Source organism: Nelumbo lutea, chromosome 7 (genome assembly GCF_056320005.1).
Source record: "Nelumbo lutea isolate HS-2025 chromosome 7, American lotus-T2T, whole genome shotgun sequence".
Lineage (NCBI taxonomy): Eukaryota > Viridiplantae > Streptophyta > Magnoliopsida > Proteales > Nelumbonaceae > Nelumbo > Nelumbo lutea.
In genome coordinates this window covers 47,614,191-47,632,722 of record NC_142690.1, presented here as the reverse complement: position 1 = coordinate 47,632,722, position 18,532 = coordinate 47,614,191, and the positions used below count along the sequence as shown (strand labels likewise).

The 18,532-nt window shown below is 37.6% G+C and overlaps 1 protein-coding gene across 1 annotated transcript in view; it reads right to left on the bottom strand.

The window, feature by feature from the left end:
* Nucleotides 1–2,011: 2,011 nt before the first annotated feature.
* The window catches only part of LOC148846282 (S3 self-incompatibility locus-linked pollen protein), a 69,352-nt gene continuing 52,831 nt past the window's right edge, over nucleotides 2,012–18,532 (bottom strand). Inside the window, exons 8-14 of the mRNA XM_088954875.1 lie at nucleotides 14,051–14,134; nucleotides 4,424–4,540; nucleotides 3,746–3,831; nucleotides 3,477–3,583; nucleotides 3,254–3,345; nucleotides 3,071–3,147; nucleotides 2,012–2,724 (exon numbers count right to left, since the gene is read on the bottom strand). Of these exons, the coding sequence (XP_088811001.1) occupies nucleotides 2,242–2,724; nucleotides 3,071–3,147; nucleotides 3,254–3,345; nucleotides 3,477–3,583; nucleotides 3,746–3,831; nucleotides 4,424–4,540; nucleotides 14,051–14,134 (1,046 nt within the window). The 3' untranslated portion in view covers nucleotides 2,012–2,241. The remainder of the gene's footprint in view (nucleotides 2,725–3,070; nucleotides 3,148–3,253; nucleotides 3,346–3,476; nucleotides 3,584–3,745; nucleotides 3,832–4,423; nucleotides 4,541–14,050; nucleotides 14,135–18,532) is intronic.

The window sequence follows — 18,532 nt, the reverse complement described above, 5'->3', positions numbered from 1 at the left end:
GATCCTCAAGCATTAATTCTCTCTCTTTTAGCTAAGTTGGCATGGAGATTGTGCAATGACTCAACAAGCTTGTGGGCCAAAACATTAAAAGTCAAGTATGTCTTTGAAGCAAAGGATAAGTCAAATCCATCTTAGGGTTAGAGGAGTGTGATGGCATGGAAAAGTGCTTGAGAAAGGAATCCTTTGGATGGTCAACAAGGGGTTTAATCTCAAATTGTGGGAGGATCCTTGGATTCTAGGGATAGATGGCTTTAAACCCATGGGTCCTATAACAGTCGATACTGAGAATGGTTTTTCCCCTTTCGTAACTCAAAAAAAAAAAAAAAAAAGACTTGAAATAGAACTAGCCGAGAATGGTTGTGGAAGGCGGTCTGGTTTGGGCTTCAAATGGAAAAGGAAGGTTGAGTATTAAATCAGCTTATTTCCTTGCTAAGTCTCTAATATATCTACCTAACTCTAAAGTTTCGAAATCCAGTTTGGATAACGAGAAGACAGTTGATCTAGTCTCTTCCTATTAAACCAAAACTCAAGCATTTTATTTAGAGGTGTTGTGTAAATGGCCTATTAGTTAAAAAGAATCTTTTCAATTGAGAAATTGTGCAATCTCCCTTCTGTTCTAGGTGTGAGCAGTAAGAAGCCATCCTTCATGCTCTCCTCTATTGTGGAAAGGCCAAAAGGCCAAATGCATTTTGGTTAGGTGCAGAGATTGGTATTAGACCAACTGAAGAAGATGATCACAGGCCATTTGATGTGTGGTTCGATGAGCTGTTAGGGTCTCTTAGAAACACAAATGTGGATATTATTGCAAATTCAGTAATTTGTTTGTAGGAAGATAGGAACACTTCTTAGTTCTTATTTTGAAAACGATTACACTAATCCTCTTCTTGTGACTGCTTCTATTCACAAGTCTATAGTTGTGACTGCTTCTATTCACAAGTCTATAGTGGAGAGAGATCAAATCTTGTAGCTCGAATGAAGCGGATTTTGGTTTTCTGTTGAGGGATCGATTTGGGGTCTATTGGGGATTAGGTTATGGTACCTACGAAGCTGCCTCTCCTATAATTGCTGCTTAAGTCAAAGCCATTTTAGAAGCTTTAAAATTTGCGATTTCTTTAGACTTAAAAGATGATTGTATTGAATCAGATAATTTGCTGCTTGTGCAGTGTTAATCCAATGATATCTTCTGCTTCTCAAGAAATCCTTTTCGTTTGCAAGGATCTCAGGTCCTCATGTTAAGGTATCGAATCTATTTGTTAAAAAAAAAAAAATCAATTTGATACATTTCTTATGTATACATAAGTTCTATATTAGATTTGAATCAGATTTTGGATCAATCCATATTGATTGGCTGCTTCCATTATATTGTTGCTAGAAAATACTACTTTTGGCTTTGGATCTTCCATATCATTCTGGAAAGATATCTAAACCGATTTCTTTCTGATCATTGATAAAAACATTCATTCAAACATATTAGTGATGACCTCGAAGAGTTAATTGTACTGCCCATGAGGTAGTTAAAGCACGTATAAGGCTATCTTTTTATTCTTTAGAGAAGCTCTACCTTTATGGTGTTACGCTGAAAACAGGATTTCCTACCCACTCTCTACCCGCTTGGTTGTTCAGAAAGATGTCTCTGGTGGCAATATTCGCTTGGTTGTTGTAAGTGTTCTTAGTGTTTGTCTTTTCCTGATTATCTTTGTGCCTTTCCCTTTTGTCTTTTTTTTTTTTTTACCTTCCTTATTTGTTGTTTACCTTCAAAGCTATTTTTTGTTGTTGGTTTGTTGTTATTGTTCTTTGCTTGTGCTTAATGAATTTCTGGTTTACTAAAAAGATATTTTGAATCTTGAAACCTCAAAAACCGTAACCTCCCCCTCTCCCAACTGGCGCTCTCTCTCTCCAGCTGGGGGTTGGGGCGGGAGGATAGGATAAGACTCTAGCCTCCCCTGAGCTGGTCCCTTAATGTGACTTACTAGAAGCTCCATCTATCAGCCAAATGTTGGGTTACATACAATTTTAAATAATAAAACTAATTAATAATTGAGAAGGGAAGAAAACCAATCTCGATTTCTTATTGACAAGAAAAAGCCCTCTATACTATATTATAAATTTATAATACATCACATTTGATTAAGAAAACTTCCCACAATATTTTCTATACGCCTACACCTTTGTGATATGATAAGAATACATAGGCAGCTTGAACATCAACCAATCAATTCAAACCCTTTTCAACCCTCTTCTTCACCATCTATTGTCCTGTGCTGCCTGGTTTTCCTGCTGCGGAGCCTCAGCATAAACTTGACCTTGGTCTCTCACATCTCTGAATATGGAAAGAAGGTAATTAAGGCCATCGGAAGAAGCACCACCTAGGATCCATAATAAAAGCGAACTGAATGAGTTCAAGGTACTGGGATTAGGGGCTGCTTCAGTTTGTTGTGGATCGGTTGGTTGTGGAAATTGAATAGGACCATGTATCCTGTCTGGATTGTCAGTCTCTAGTGGCTCTTGAAGTCCTGAAGCTTCCGGTGCACCATTTGCTGACCTAGCTTGATCAGATTCAGCACTCAAGTGACCTCCTGAAACAGGGTCACTGTTGACTGGTTGTTGGTTTCTTGTGTTTAATCTTGTGATGTGTAAGGTTGAAGCTAGGATCGTAGATGAGGTAATGTGGAAGTCTGGGTGCTGCTGAAGCTGAGACCGCCTAAATCTTTGTAGAGCTGGGACCTGAGATACATGAATCAAATCCAAGAAACTAATATAAATCAGATTCAAGAAAATAATGGAGTCTACATCTCTAACAGTTGAAGTGACTGAATTAAATTACTTATTACTTTGTCTTCCAGTGGATAAAATAATTATATAATAAAATATCTGTGTGTGTAGTAAACTAGTAATCAGCCCAACTTCAGTTCCAACCATTAAGGATCCATTCAGTTCGGCCACTTCTTCTGTTATAAAACAGCCTCTAAGATTTTGAGAATAACCAAATAATCATTACTATTTCAGCAAGTCATAAATGAAAAATTATGGCATTTATTGGTCATGCAACAAGATATCTCAAAATAATTACCTCAAAGCGGTTCCAAAAGTATAGAATGAGGTGCTGCATAAATGCTGCAGTGGTGGAGAAAGCCAAATATGAAAAACCTATAAAACGTGATATGAATGGGATGAGGAATCTATTTTATAAATATAATAAATAATAATCTGCATCATGAGAAAAAAAAAGCATGATATAACCAATAGGACATACCATAAGCATATGAAAAGAAATAAATGTGGAAAACCAGAAAATAAAGCAAGAAGAACCGAGGGAAGAACTTCACTGATATTGGTGTCCGAACGCTGCAAACCAGTGAGAACCAAGACTATTTCAGAAAGGCATGTTACATGAGGAAAAATATAACCAAAAAAGGCAACCCAAAACCAAACAGTAAAACAAAAGAAAAAAAAAAACTGAGTGAGAGAGAGAGAACCTGATCAGTGTAAACAATTCACACAGCCATACAACAATCAAGACCATGAAAGCAAGCAGTTGGTCATCATAAAACTCAAACAGAAAAAATAGGATTCCAATCATAATCTGCAGAATTCATGCATAATACTATAAGCAAATAAAATTGAAAAAACAATCTAGATCTATAAGGTATATTAGAGAAAAAATTAAAGTTTTTTTTCCAAATGGTCTTCAACTCTTGTATTCTTTCATTTTAGTGGATCAAAAAAAGACCATAAATATACATACCGGTACAAAGACCAGTGATTCAATTACATGCACAAAGATCAACTGAAAAGTTGGTAGCTGATGCCGTGCATGGTGTTGAAGCTGCACTGCAATATTTAGAAAACAAATCATATCACAAAACAAAGATTGCACCAATTTGATGGAACAAAAGGGCCTGCAGTCGAACAAGCTACAAAATGGGAAACACAACTGTGTAGCCCACCAATGCTTGTGCTGCCTCACCTTTTTGCTTGTAATTGCTGGAGGCCAATTTGTAACTCAAACTCCTAAACTGCCCGATAAATGAGGTACCTTCTGGACAAGTCATACCCCAATATTTGTACTTTCTCTACAATCCTAGCCATAGAATTAAATGTGAAAACCACAAGTAGGTACCTGATTTGAACATTTTATACTGCATTAAGCCTAGGGCCTGGGATGAAGGCCCTCAGATAGAGCCCATTCAAATTTAAACAAATGCTCAGCCCACGCCCATCTATGTTACACACCTAAATACAAATTTGGCAGTGTATGAAAAAGAAGTCAATTTGTCTATGGTGTGATTGTAAAATCATACAATTTGGGGTTTTGGGTTATTCACGGATTGACCTCTTAATAGACAGATGTTGAACTTAAGACATATCTGGTGGTGTTCACACCACACTATATCTCCTTAAAGCAATATGAAATAAAGTTCACCTGTGAACTTCAGCATGCGTGTCTGTGTCTCTCTAAGAGTAAATGAAACTGACATTGTTGTCGTGAAGAAAACAAAGAGAGACATCATAAGCACCCCACACTTTGTCACAAAGTAATCTGCAAGAAAAGAGAATGAAAGCAATTCAGATTAGATTCAAAGGCAAGCAGATGTTTCACCTAGTCAATGGAAAAGCACTGTTTTCATGAAGACCACTAGGTAATATTTATATACAAAATCAAGCTTAAAATCTTAATCAAAGGCCGGATTCACAAGGCATGCTATAAAACTGAGAAAAAGCGAATGCCCAATCAACTTTTTTATAGGAAATGGTAACTTTCATTAGCTTAATATGAGAAATACAACTCCTAGAAAGACATAAGGTGACCCCTCATCATATAATCAGATTACAAAACAGCCAAGAAAAAAGACTCCCGATTAACACATTTCTTTGCTAAAGTGTCAGCTAAAGCATTTGCCAACCTCCTAGTCCATTTAACATGTGCACCCAGCTCTGTTGTGAGGCTCAATAATTCCCTTAGGTTGTCTAAGGGGCCATGTTCCCAAACTATTTTTGGTATCCATCCTACAAATAATTTTGAGTCTCCCTCCACTTCTAACTGTTGAATGCTCAATTTTTTGTATCCATCACTTCTGCTGTAAGCAAGTCAACTAACCCTATTGGACCAGAAAAAAATGGCCCCAATGTTCTTCCTCCCGCATCTCTAAAAACACCCCCAATTCCAGAGGGTCCAGGGTTGCCAATAGAACTACCATCGAAGTTTAGTTTTACATTACACTGCATAGGAGAAGGCCCTGCTATTATACTCCAACCTCTAGTCGAGTCATCTATAGAGACATCCTTGAATAAGTCTAGAGTTTCCAACCAATGTATGGCCTTGATGATGATCCCTTCTATAAGTTCAGGAACTGTTTTTTTCTTTCCATTGGAAAATCATGTTATTTCTCTCTTCCCAAACTGTCCACAAGATAGCAGACCTCGTTGTTTAACACATCACCCTTCCCTTATTTGGTTGTCCGAAGAAGCTAGTGTCAAAAAGATCCGCTACACTTGAGGGAGGATTCCACCTGCAATCAAAGAGAGAGAACCAATCCCAAATAAGATCAACAAAAGGACAAGATATAAATAGGTGATTCACCGCCTCACCACTCCTCAAGCAAAGGCTACAAACATGTGGAGGCAATCACTAATTTGGTATTTCTCTTTAGTAGAAAATTGTAGAAGATCTGTTTTGATATAAAATCTGTAGGAAAGAGAAAAGAAGGTTTATGCAGAGAAGAAAAGAGGAGAGAAATTGAAGAGAATGGGAGGAGACAAAATTAGGTCTGGTCGCCCCTTAACTAATATATTCACAAATAAAAAACTGAATACAAAGACAAGTATGCCCTTAGTAAGTTAGCTACTTGTAAAAACTAAGTAAACATTCTTAACTTAAACATACACCAATGGGCCTTGGGCCCAATAACTCTCTAACTATGCTATGTAAATAAAAAACAAATGATATCAGCCCAAAACTCAACACTCTTCAACTTGGGAATAGATGTCAACATTCCCAACTTGCATAGATCATGCTACAGTTTGTTTCTTAAAGCACCTTTTGTAAGAACATCAGCAAGCTACAAGTCAAATGCAACATATGGTAAGCACACTTCTCCGAATGTCACCCTTCCCCTTATAAAGTGCCTATCCACATCTACATGCTTCGTCCTATCATTCTGAACTGGGTTGTGGGTAATGTTAATTGCAGCTTGGTTGTCACGGTATACCATCCTAAGTTCTTCGGCCTCAACTCCAATCTCCCCCAACAAGAATCGGACCCAAAGGAGCTCTAAAACACCATGTGCCACGGCTCTGTATTCAGCTTCTGCACTTGACATTGCTACAACTGATTGTTTCTTCCTCTTCATGAAACTAGGTTACCTCCAACAAGAGTGTAAACTCCTGATGTAGATCTCCCGTCACCTAGACACCTTGCTCAATTAGCATCCATGTAAGACTCTAATTTCAAATGTCCATGGTCAGCAAATAGTATGCCTCTACCTAGGTGTCCCTTCAAATAGGAAAGTATTATGTTAATGACCTCCCAATGCTAAACTCGTGGAGCATGCATGTATTGACTCACCACACTCACTACCAAAGAGACGCCTAGTCGTGTCATACATAAGTATAGCAACCGGCCCACTAATCGCTGATACCTTTCAACATCCTTCACTAGCTCACCTTTTGAAGCATTTATCCTATGGTTCTGATCAATAGGTGTATCAGCTGCCCTTGCCCCAAGTTTTCTTGTCTCCTGTAGTAAGTCCAAAACATACTTCCTCTATGAGATGAAGATCCCATGCTTGGACCTTTCCACCTCAATGCCCAAAAAGTACTTCATCTCTCCAAGATCCCTAATCTCAAACTCTTTGTGCAGGTTCTTCTTCAAGGTATCAATCTCACTATGATCATTTCATGTGACTACAATGTCGTCCGCACACACTATCAAAACTAACACCAGTGATCCCCTCCTTTTCAAAAAATGAGTATGATCAGATTGAGTTTGAATATAACCAAACTTTGGGTGATTACTTCCAACCATATAGAGACTTCTTCAATCTACATACATTTCCTTTATCCACATCACTGTAAAAACCATCTAGAAGATCCATGTACACCTCCTCTTGCAAGTCTCCATTAAGAAAAGCATTCTTCACATCAAGTTGGAAAAGTGGCAAAGAGTATGTAGATGCTAGTGATAGAAGAATTTGGACTAAGCTCATCTTTGCCACTGGTGCAAAAGTCTCCAAGTAATCTATGCCATAAGTATCAGTGTACCCTTTTGCAACCAGCCTCACCTTTTATCTTTCTATACTTCCGCCAGCCTTGTACTTCACTATATAAACCCATCTACATCCAATTGTCTCATTGCCATCAAGTAAATCCACAATCTCCCATGTCCGATTTTTAATCAATGTTTTCATTTCCTCCTACATAGCTTTCTTCCACTCAAGTTTGGAGAGAGCCTCACCAACACTCCTGGGTATAAACACAGAGTCAAGGGAAGAAATGAAAGCCTAGTAAGGAGATAATCCACTGTAGGAAAGATAATGTGAGATGCAATGAGCAGTACCTAGAATAGTGATATTTAGGTCATTTGCGATGGTGTTAGGAGCATGGGTAGTGGTATCAATAGGAACTAAACCATCAGTGGAAACAAGGGGCATACCTAGATCTGTTTTAGTCGAACCTAGAATCTCCAATGAGCTGATAGGGAGTGACATGGATTCCTTTGCTATGGAATCAACCTCCCTGTAATGTCATAGGCACTATTGTGTAAAACACTGAGATGCAAGATGCAATGGAGGTGAAAAAGTAGGTGGAGTAGGTGGGTCGGACACTGGAGTGGACAAAGGAACTGGAATAAGAAGTGGTATAGATTGTTCACTTCCCCAAAACACACTCCCTAAGAAAAATCCCCCAAGAAAAAAGATGTTGACTAAAAAATGTGACACCCATAGTAACATACCAACTCCCGGAGACTAGATCATAACAATAATACCCCTTTTGATTTCCTGCATACCCAACGAAGACACACTTCTTTGCCTTATGGTCCAACTTTAAGCATGAGGACCAAGAAAATGGACAAAGTATATACATCCAAAAACCCTTAGAGGAATATGGAACATCTTCCTCCTAGGAAAAAGAAGGCTAAATGAAGTGCTATATCCAAGAACACGAGAAGGCACCCGATTAATAAAAAAGCTATTGTAAGAACTACATCACCCCAAAAACGAACTAGAACTGTAGAGATTAACAATTGCTTTGATGGACTACTCCATGCTCTAATAGGTATGATGCCAGTTTTTTTTCAAATTATTCTCTAGCATTATCCGATCTAAACACTTTTACTCATACCCTAAACTGCATCAACACCATCTAATGGAATTGGTGAACCAAAGACGGTACCTCATCACAGAATCTCAACAAATATATCCAAGAGTATCAAGAATAGTCATCCACAAATAGAAGAAAATACCAATAACCACCCATAGAGGAAATATGGTATGGCCCCCACACATCAGTATGAACAATATCAAAAACAAAAAACATTTTTTATTGCTTGCTTTAAAGGAATGTCTACAATTTTGGGCAAACTAACAGACTCAAACAATTTTGGAACCAAAAATCACAAAGAAGCAAAAGACGAATGCTCTAACATAATCTGACCCACTGACTTTGAATTAATGTTCCTACTAACATGATGACTCTGATGACTAGGAAGCGCATCAAGAAGATATGTTCCATTCACCTCACGACTACTAGCAAGCACATTAAGAAAATAGATTCCATTCATCTCACGACCACTCCGAATCGTCCTCTTTGAATACAGATCCTGCAAAACAAAATGACCAGGAGAAAAAATCACTGAACAGTTTAAATTCTTTGTCAAGCTACTAATAGTTAAAAGATTAGTGCTCAGTCTAGGAACATGAAGGACAAAAGGTAAGGTAATGGTATTAGTTATCTTGACAGACCCTTTCCATCAGCAATGAGACCATGTGATCCATCAGAAGAGGTGATATAAGGAGAAGATGGTGAAAATATTGGTCATATGCTTTGAGGCTCCTAAGTCTATAATCTAGGGTGGTCCCCCAGACCTATAGCGGATGCATAATTTGCAGTGGCATGTGAACTACCTGTATTTGCAAACAAAATAGAATGGCTACCACCTGATCCACCTACACCTTGTTGTCCACCTGATAATGAGATGGAACTGGTTGTATCCCTATGATTCAAAAACTACCTATATCTCTCCAATTTGGCCCTCACTGCGGCTGTTGCAACAGACTGTAGAGAAGTTGTAGTAGGTGGTCTTGATAAATCACCAGCCACTGCCATATTCACATTTCCCTTCTTGTTTATGAGCCGGCTTGGTATTAGGTGTGGGTAAAGTTTCTAACAGGTATCTCTAGTATGTTTAGGTTTCTTATAGTAGTCACATATCAAATCCTTCTTGTCCTCCTTCCATGGTTCATTTCCACCCTTATCCCCACTCGACTTAGGCTTCACTGTGCTAACCATAGCTGACTACACAAGGCCTAGCTTTCTCATCATCACATTCCTCATATGCCTGGGAGAGTTACATTGTCTAGGGAAAGAATATGTTGTGCAATGTCATAATCAGGGTTAAGTCCTGCTAGAAACTCAAAACCCTATTCTTCTCTACCAGTTTCTGATAAATTGTTGCATCTTTGCTACTTTCTCTAACCACATTTTCCAAATGATCTATCTCCTCCCATAAGGTTTGGAGGGCTAAAAAATAAATGGAAACAAACTTATCTCCCTGCCTAGTAGCAATCACCTTGTTTCCCAATTGGTAGGCTCTAGCAACATACTCATTCTGTGAATAAGTTTCTGCTACTCCATATCAAATCTCCTTTGTTCTGTTGGCCCATAGAAAGTTCTTACTTATATGGGGTAACATGGAATTGCACAACCAAGTCTTCACCATGTAGTTCTCCTGTACCCACTAAGAGTAGTTAGTCTTAGGTTTCTTTTCTTCACCAATGACACCCCAATTTTCCACACGCTCCAATGGCCATCTTTGCAGATTGTGACCATTCTAAGTAGTTTCTACAATCCGACTTGACTGTAGTGATGGACTTAGCCCCGAAGAAATAACCAATACCTCTTCGACCTGGTCTCATTTCACCTACAAATTTGTTTTCAACTCCACAACCCTCCATAACTCCCAGAACAGATTAGGAAATCAATTTGAGATGAAAAGAAAGAGTTTTATCTCCTTTAGAAACCTCAAACACCTTCCTGGTACCTCAGAAATCCCTTCCTCCAAAGATTCCCTTCTTCGTTGGAGCAAGAGAAGAGGTCGTCGCTCCCTCCAGAGGCCTCCAAAAAGGCTGGGGCTTGAACTGTCCTCTTCAAAAAACCTTAAGAAACCCAAAAAACCAGAGTGCCACTTCCTAGGTCAAAATTGAAGAATCCTACTAAATCAGGACTCTTCCCCTTTCTCTATTTCTTCCTAATTTTGGTAATAAACCCTAGACCAACTACAAGGAATTGCAAATCCATCAAAAAATCCAAAAATTGGTCTTACCTAAAGTCCTCGATCAGATCTTTACCTCATCATGCAATCGGCTAATCTAGGGTTGCATGATGGAACAACTCAAACAATCTCTAAACTTGCTCTAATACCAAGTAGAAAAGTGTAGATCTGTTTTGATATAAAATTTGTGTAGGAAAGAGAAAAAGAAAGAGAAGAAAAGGTATATGTAGAGAAGAAAAAAGGAGAGAAATTGAATAGAATGGGAGAATCCAAAATTAGGTCTAGCTGCCCCTTTCATTAGTTTATATACTCGCAAATAAAAGCTAAATACAAAGACAAGTATGCCCTTAGTAAGTTGGCCACTTGTAAAAACTAAGTAAACACTCGTAACTTAAGCATAAACTAATGGGGCTTGGGCTCAATAACTCACTAACTATGCATTGTAAATAAAAAACAAATGATATCAGCCCAAAACTCAACATCTTTGAAGTACATGGCCTGTTTGGTTGGGGGGAATAGGGGTCTGGAATCGAATTAGAATGGGCCATTCCAACTATTTGGTTGGGTGGAATCAGAATCCCATTCCCACTCTTGGTGGAATGGCATTCCCCCATTTGAGGGAATGGCCATTCCCTCATCCTCCCTTGGGAATTAAATCCCATTCCAAATGATTCCAATTCCCATTCCGATTCCTATTTGAACCAAACAGACTATGGGAATAGATCGTTCTGATTCCAATTCCAACTATGAACCGAACGGATCCTAATTTGTTTAGAGAACACCCTTACCTTTGGAGGTACTGGAGCATGCTAGACTTCTTTAACAGGAAAGGAGGTAACCAAGTTAGTAGGGAGTACCAAAGCATTGTACAAAGAACAAAAAAAAGTAGCCTAAAGAGGACTTAGTCCAAATTCTACTATCAGGACAAGACTGGTCCAAGAACATTTAAGTTTAGAAGAGAAAGCAGTTCATCTTCCGATTCCCCTATAGACACGAAAAAAGTAGCCTAAAGGTCCTCTTTTGGGAGGACACTCGGATTGGAGACTCTCCTCTTAAGGATAGATACCCAATCATAACATAGAAATCTATCTTAACATAGAAAAAAGCATAGACAAAGGATGAATTATAATTGGTGTATTGAAGCCCTGAAGCGAAAGGCATCAATTTAATATAGGCATGGCCCCTCTTGTCATACTGGCAGAGATTCAGTTACTTCTACCTTTCATAACATTCACCCATCTGGGTATATATAGGAGAAGCCATGGTTCGTAAATTAGTGATGTTTATTGAAATTTCTCCAAAATTTCCCCATTTTGGATAGGGGTGATACGAATCTATTCAGGAATCTTTTTTTCCTACCATCTCCAATATATTGTCGAACTGTCAGTGACATTTCAGATTTTATTAGGAGACTATACATTTAAGGTTAAACATTTTAGAATATTGTTAAAAACTTTATGGCATTTCATTAAATGTCATAGTTTTTGAAAAATATTTTACTAAAAGAACAAATGGGGATTTGGCGATTCAATGATTGCTTTACTATTTTGATACGATTCAATTAGTATAATTCAAAAGAAAAAGGAGGAACATAACTACAAAAGTGAATTTTCAATCTAATAAAAACATATAGTGCAAAAAAGACAAAAGTCAAAATGGAAAGTAAATGGCATGCATGAGAAAGAGAAAGTCAAAAGATTAAAAGGGTGAAAGAGAGAGAAATACCTACTGAAGTCTCTTAATCTTCTCTATTTGTTTCATACAGTTGTTTCATAACTACAAAAGTCTCTTAATCTTTATTAACAAATTCCATGTTTTTAGAAAATTTCCTTGACTTCTTATATTTTTCAAAAATCAACAATATATCCCCGAAATTTCCCCATCTCCACATGCTAAGATGTCTACAAATATAGAAATTGTGAACCATGGCAGGTGAGTAGAAGTATGAGAATTCATGGAACATTCCTACATATAAATCATTGACAATTGCATATAAAATATTGTGCAATAGCATACTCCATGGTCAAACAGCTATCACAAATAGTTTTTATGTGCTGGCCATAGTCATTGACAGATTCATGGCCATAGTCTAAAGTTCTAGAATTCAGAACCAAACCGGACAGCCGAGAACTAGAACCATAGTCAGTTTGAACTCAACTGGAAGATTCCATAAAAAGACTTCAACCTGGTAAAATATTCAGTGCAACAAATTTGCCTTACCAACCAATATGGGAGGTTGGGAACCTAAGGGTGGTATTTAGGTTAATATGTGACAGGTGTTTGAATATTGTAGAGCTACTAACAACCCTGAAACACACCCAAGCAGAGCATGCTCGGTCATATACCCAAAGGGGACAGGAGAAATTGGAAGAGAGCTTTAAAGATTTTTTTCATTATGAAAAGAACATGAAAATGTAACCAAATAAAAGACTTTGAAGCAATATCAGTAAGAAATGGCCTTAAAAACTGAATTTTGGCACTGTAGATGTCAATTTCATCCTTTTTCAGTTTGATAAAGCACTCCAACAATGAACATAATATCCTTTTTCAGTTTGACACATCCACTGTTCTATTAGATCTGAGATCCCCTTGCAATGGGACAGATTCAACCATATTGTTTGACCACTGACCATCTCAAACAATGTGACCAAGTACCAAAAGACAAAGTAATCAAACATATAATCGACAGATAAACATAAATGAAAACAGAAAGAAGGGAAAAATAAATGTAGAGGGTATATTTTCATTTCTTTACAGATAAACATAAACAGACCTCGCCTCAAGTTCAGCAGTAACTTATTCATCTCCTGTAGTTTGGGGTTAAGTAACTTATCCCACCCTATGCTAACAAGCTGTCAATTTTAGTGACAGAAAGTGCTTAGGTGACATTTAAAACTTTTTAAAAGTCTATTTTACCTTCTTGCATCTTCTTTAAGGAACATACATCTTCCACCATAACATTAAGGTTTGAATGAAAGGTTGAAAACAGGTTCTATAAAATTTTGATATCACAAAACAATATTTAGTGTTTATAAACGAAGACGATTTTGTTAATTTTAAAACATATATTTTGGAAGAAAAGTTAATACTTCTATTATTATGGGAACTTTTGATAAAATGTCTTAATTTTGTCTCTTCCATTAACCAACCCTGTAGTTTTGTAGCCAAAGGGGGTTTAAGTTATTAGGTAAACCTGAAGTATTTGACTGAAACCTCAGGGAAGATATAAGTAATTTACCCTTTTATCAATCAAAAACTTCATTAAGCATAACTCCCGGGCATACATTCTCTTGGCTGTTCAACTCAAGATCTAGGTTTCAATGGAATATAATTGTAGTTCAAAAAGCTCCCAAGGAATGCCTCTTCGCTTAATGCAATTCTCAAGAGCTAAATCTTTGAAGATACTAATTCAAACCATGTTACATTGATGTCATCTTGTAGATTGACAGCAGTATTAAACCAACCTCAGTTAAATGAATAGAAGCACAGGAATTTTCTCAGAATATCAAACAAACTACAGCATGTGCCAAGAAAGCAAGAGAAAAGCTTGAGTTAGCAAACCTCCAAATCTTGTATAACCTTCCGCTGGCTCATGTGCATAACTAAGATCATAGAACTCCTTAGTTTGGTAATTGTACAGATAACCTGCATTAAATTACAAATCATGCTTAGAAACACTAATATGAGAAGGAACATTAACTAAAGTCAACCAAATTAATTATGTTAAAATATAAGACAAAGTCTTGGATTTAGGACAGATGACCAATACAATGGTGTGGGGATCCTGTAACTTGTCACATCTTCCACAAGTCAAGGATCAAGACCTGCCATTACATGAGCCTTACCTATGAGAATAACAAGGCCAAAAATCAGCATAGGATACAAACCCCAACTATATGTTTTTGCTTCCAATATTTGGATGGTGGGAGAAAAAGTATACTAAATATGCAACCAAATTCTCACAGATTAGAAAACTAATAAGAGCCACTCACAATAAACTCAACTATAACTTACTAAAGCCAAACCAAAAGTGATGGAACTTGAGCCAAAAGCACAGGACCATTTGATGACTTGACATGATGACATGTGAGGTCAACATGGTTAAACTTTGACTTTGGCATTGGCACTCCAAAGATTTTTGAGAAGTCAAAACACTCCTTGATGAAATCTGATCAAACTGAGATTTTGAGGATTCCTTCAGCACAGGACAATTTTCTTTTCCCATATTCTCTTCTCCTATCCCCTATGGTTGAGAGCATGGCATGAGAGCAGGTTCAGTCATAGATATGATTGATTTTCTTATCTTGGGTTCCTTTGTTTTCTGGAGATGGTGATTGCAAGAAGATCTATACTCTTTCTTGGACTGATCAAAGAAAACAGAACACTTTTTCTTTATTTTTTTTCCTTGATCATATAACCAATGGGTGTTCTTTTGGGAGTCTGAACACTGTGAAGGAGGTATAAGGAATTCTTAGAGGTTTTATGGAATGTTTTCTCAGACCATGTAATGCTCTCTCCAATTCTCAAGAGCTAGAACGAATAGGGACATCCCCAAGGAGTAAAAGTTCAGGTTATGAACAGTCTGAATTTAGCACTCCATTCGTTGTCTGCAGAAATCAGTTCTAGGTCTGAAAAGTCATTTTAACATTGTTTCTATGGTTTGGTTGAACTAAAATAACCTGCCTCAGGGTCTCTATGGACCAGAAACAGCCAGCAGGAGGCAGGAATTGATGTTTATTGTGGTAGGCTGATGTTTGGGCATCTAACCAGTGAATAGACAGCACTGTATTGGTTGTTGTGTGACAACCCTTGAAGCCTAAAGTGTCTGTAGGTTGACACAGCTTCCATCTTCAACTCATAAACTGATCCTTGCAGTGGTTTGGGGTGTGTTAGGTGATTGAGGATGGATGATTCAGCAACATTAGAAGTTCCTATAATGCAGCCTATGGCCAACAGTAAGTGGTAAAAATGTGAACTTCCCTGTTTCAATTACTCCTCTTGATGTGCTGAACTACTTGGAGGCTATGCAATTGTTAGTAGGAGGAAGATAAAAGTCAGGATAGTTCACTGGTAGGACTATTGAACCTTAATATAGTGGACCTGCACATGAGAAATGGGAAGAAATTACATGATAATATCTTGGCTGTAATCATTCATGCGGCCAACAAAAAGACAACTTCATGTGGGTAGAAAATGCCAAAGAGATTAGGGATTAAGCTAGGGCTAATAGGGCCATTCAAATTCGTTTTAATTTAGATTGGGTCCAAGTGTCCAATCCAAACCTTGTCCATCGACACCAGTCTCTTATCTTACGTCAATGGACCAGATATTGGTTCAATCCAACCCAGTCCAATATAAATCCATTACAAATGGACCAGGTCCTATCCAATCCAATGAATACTTTGGACCGTTAAATCTGGACTGGTCCAATTCAATATGTCTTATCAGTCCGTCCAATCCATTCAAATTGATTTTGATTTGGATGGAGTCCAACCCAAACCCAGCCCATTGACATGCCTCCCGGTTATATATGTAAAATAAAGGCATAATTCATGTATTAACCAATTATAAGTAGAGTCCTCAGACATGCAAACAAGGTGATAAGAGTTTCTCCATATATTTTTCCACTCTCACATCTATGTGGAAGGAGTTGGACCACTATCAATCAATAATTGGGAGAGAAAGAAGGATGCAATGGCCTACAAGAATATAGTTTCACAATAGAGAGCTTTGCTTGCTGGCTTCAACCCAATTTATAAACCAATTAAGGTTCAAAATTCAAATATTGAGTAGCAAGGAGTTGCCAAATATCTAGGAAGTGTATGCCTTACTTCAGTTAGAGGAGAGTAGGAAGAATGCAATACTCCTAAGGTGGAGTAAATTGTACTTATTATGAGAGGTGGAAGCCAGAAGGTGGATAGTAATAAGTTCATGAAAAAGCAGGAGAAAAGTTTAATTCAGATAATGTGGCAACCAACTCTTTTATATAGGATACTCAGCCTGCCTCCTAAGTATTACAACTTCCCAAGGCCACTCCATGAGTTCTATACCAAGGGAGGATCTGCAAAGTACCATGCTTGATTAGTTAGAGCAATAGGGTACTATGAAAGTTGGAGAGAACCTCTCTTGTTCCTTCCACCTCCTCTGTTGTATGTTCAAGTAACCAGGCCACCACTTTACATGTCTCCACTATTCTGTCTAAGTCTTCATAGATTGTCAACTCAAGAGATTCTAACCACATGACTTACAAGCCTACCATTTTTTTCCTTTTATCACTTGTGAAGGTGAAAATAGCAAATATATCCTTCTCAACCATTGTTGGTCAAGAAGCCATTTCTCTAACTCTTGCTCTCAATCTAATGCCTATTCTTTTAAAAGTTCATTACCTAATGTTAGTCCCAGTCCCATTATTTGGACACGGTCCTAACTTATTAGCATATTTTTGGCACAAACTAGCCACTCTCAAACTTGAACCCACATTTTCAATCTTCATGCTTGCCAGCTCGAGATTTTATCATTACACCAAGTAATGGCCCCTAACACCTACTCTTTATGTTCCAAAGTTGCCTATCAATTTTCTCTCCATTAATATTACAAAACCATTGAATTGTTGTGTGAACCCTTTTTCTTGACCGCTATGTTTTCAAGGGCTTGATCTCGAGGAGGAAGATTGTTAGAAGTTTAATTGGGGCGTTTCATTTAGCTACAGGGGATGTTTTGTCTTCTACCTCTTTTTCTCCCTATTTTCATTTTCCTTTTGGCCTTTCTTTAAACTGCACCTACATTTTCAGATATTCAATAATTGCTATCAACAAAAAAGATTGCCTAAGATCAAGTAAGTAGGAATCTGCTGAATTAAAATATATATATATATGAAAGAAAGTAGTTTCTTGAAGAGAGAAGGAGAAGAAGAGAAGAAGAGAAGTTGAAAAGAAAAGAGAGCAATAATCTGGCTGCCCCCTTCACTTATTATTTATACTAAAATAATAGAACAGTACAAAGACAACTATGCCCTTATAAGGCGGCAAAACATAAAACAGCATATATAACACTCAAAAAATATAATAAAATTTGGACTCACATAACTACTGTGGTCCCCACCTCCTACCTAACAACTAACATAAAACATCTACTCAGAAAAACATCATAAAACTAATTAATCTTCAACAAAGTACATGTGCAACAAAACCCTTGATGGAATTGATGAGGTGTTAATTGGCTTAAGGTCTTTCTATACACTGCCTATGCATCTTTCGATCTTTAATATAAATGTACATATATTGTTATTAATCAATAAAAATGAATTGATATTAAGAACATGTCCTATGAAGGCCATTGGTGGTACTAGTTAGGTGCGACTCACATGGATTTAAGGCTCTAGCAGGCTGCGGAGAAGAATGAAATACATTGGATGTGCTGATGTGGATGGTTGCGAATTTACAAATGACTTGGAGGAATATGTGTTAGACAGTGTATGCCCTTATCTCCAATCAGTCTGATGTACAAAAACACTTATCTATAAATGAATAAAGTGCATTGTTGTTTCATATTCATATTGGTGTGTTTCTGTGTATTACTCCATAAACTGGACACTTATGAGACTCATGTTAGCTTAGGAAGTTCTCAGCCACTGAATAGACTTGGGAAGTTTATCCTGGCAAGGCTAACACTAGTGTGCTGCCAAATAGTTGGAACAGGTTGTCTCAGCTGCTAGGGTTAAACACAAAGCACATGTAGTGGGTGTTTGGAAGAAACACTGAACCCAAACCAATTTCCAGTTATGCCCTGGACCTTAGAGATATATGGGCAAAACTAAAAAGTTAAACATAACCCCAAACTTGATTATGATACTGCATTAAGTAGTGGACTGGGTTGTCTTTGATATGCCAACCAGCGAGATCCATCAAGGGTCAAGTATCCATGCATGTTGGGGCAATTTGGGAAATTACTTGAGTGGATGGTCATAGTGATAGGATGATCGACCCTTTTGTCAGACAAAGTGAATACCAGGGTTTACACTCTTTCTAATTGAAACCTAAACTG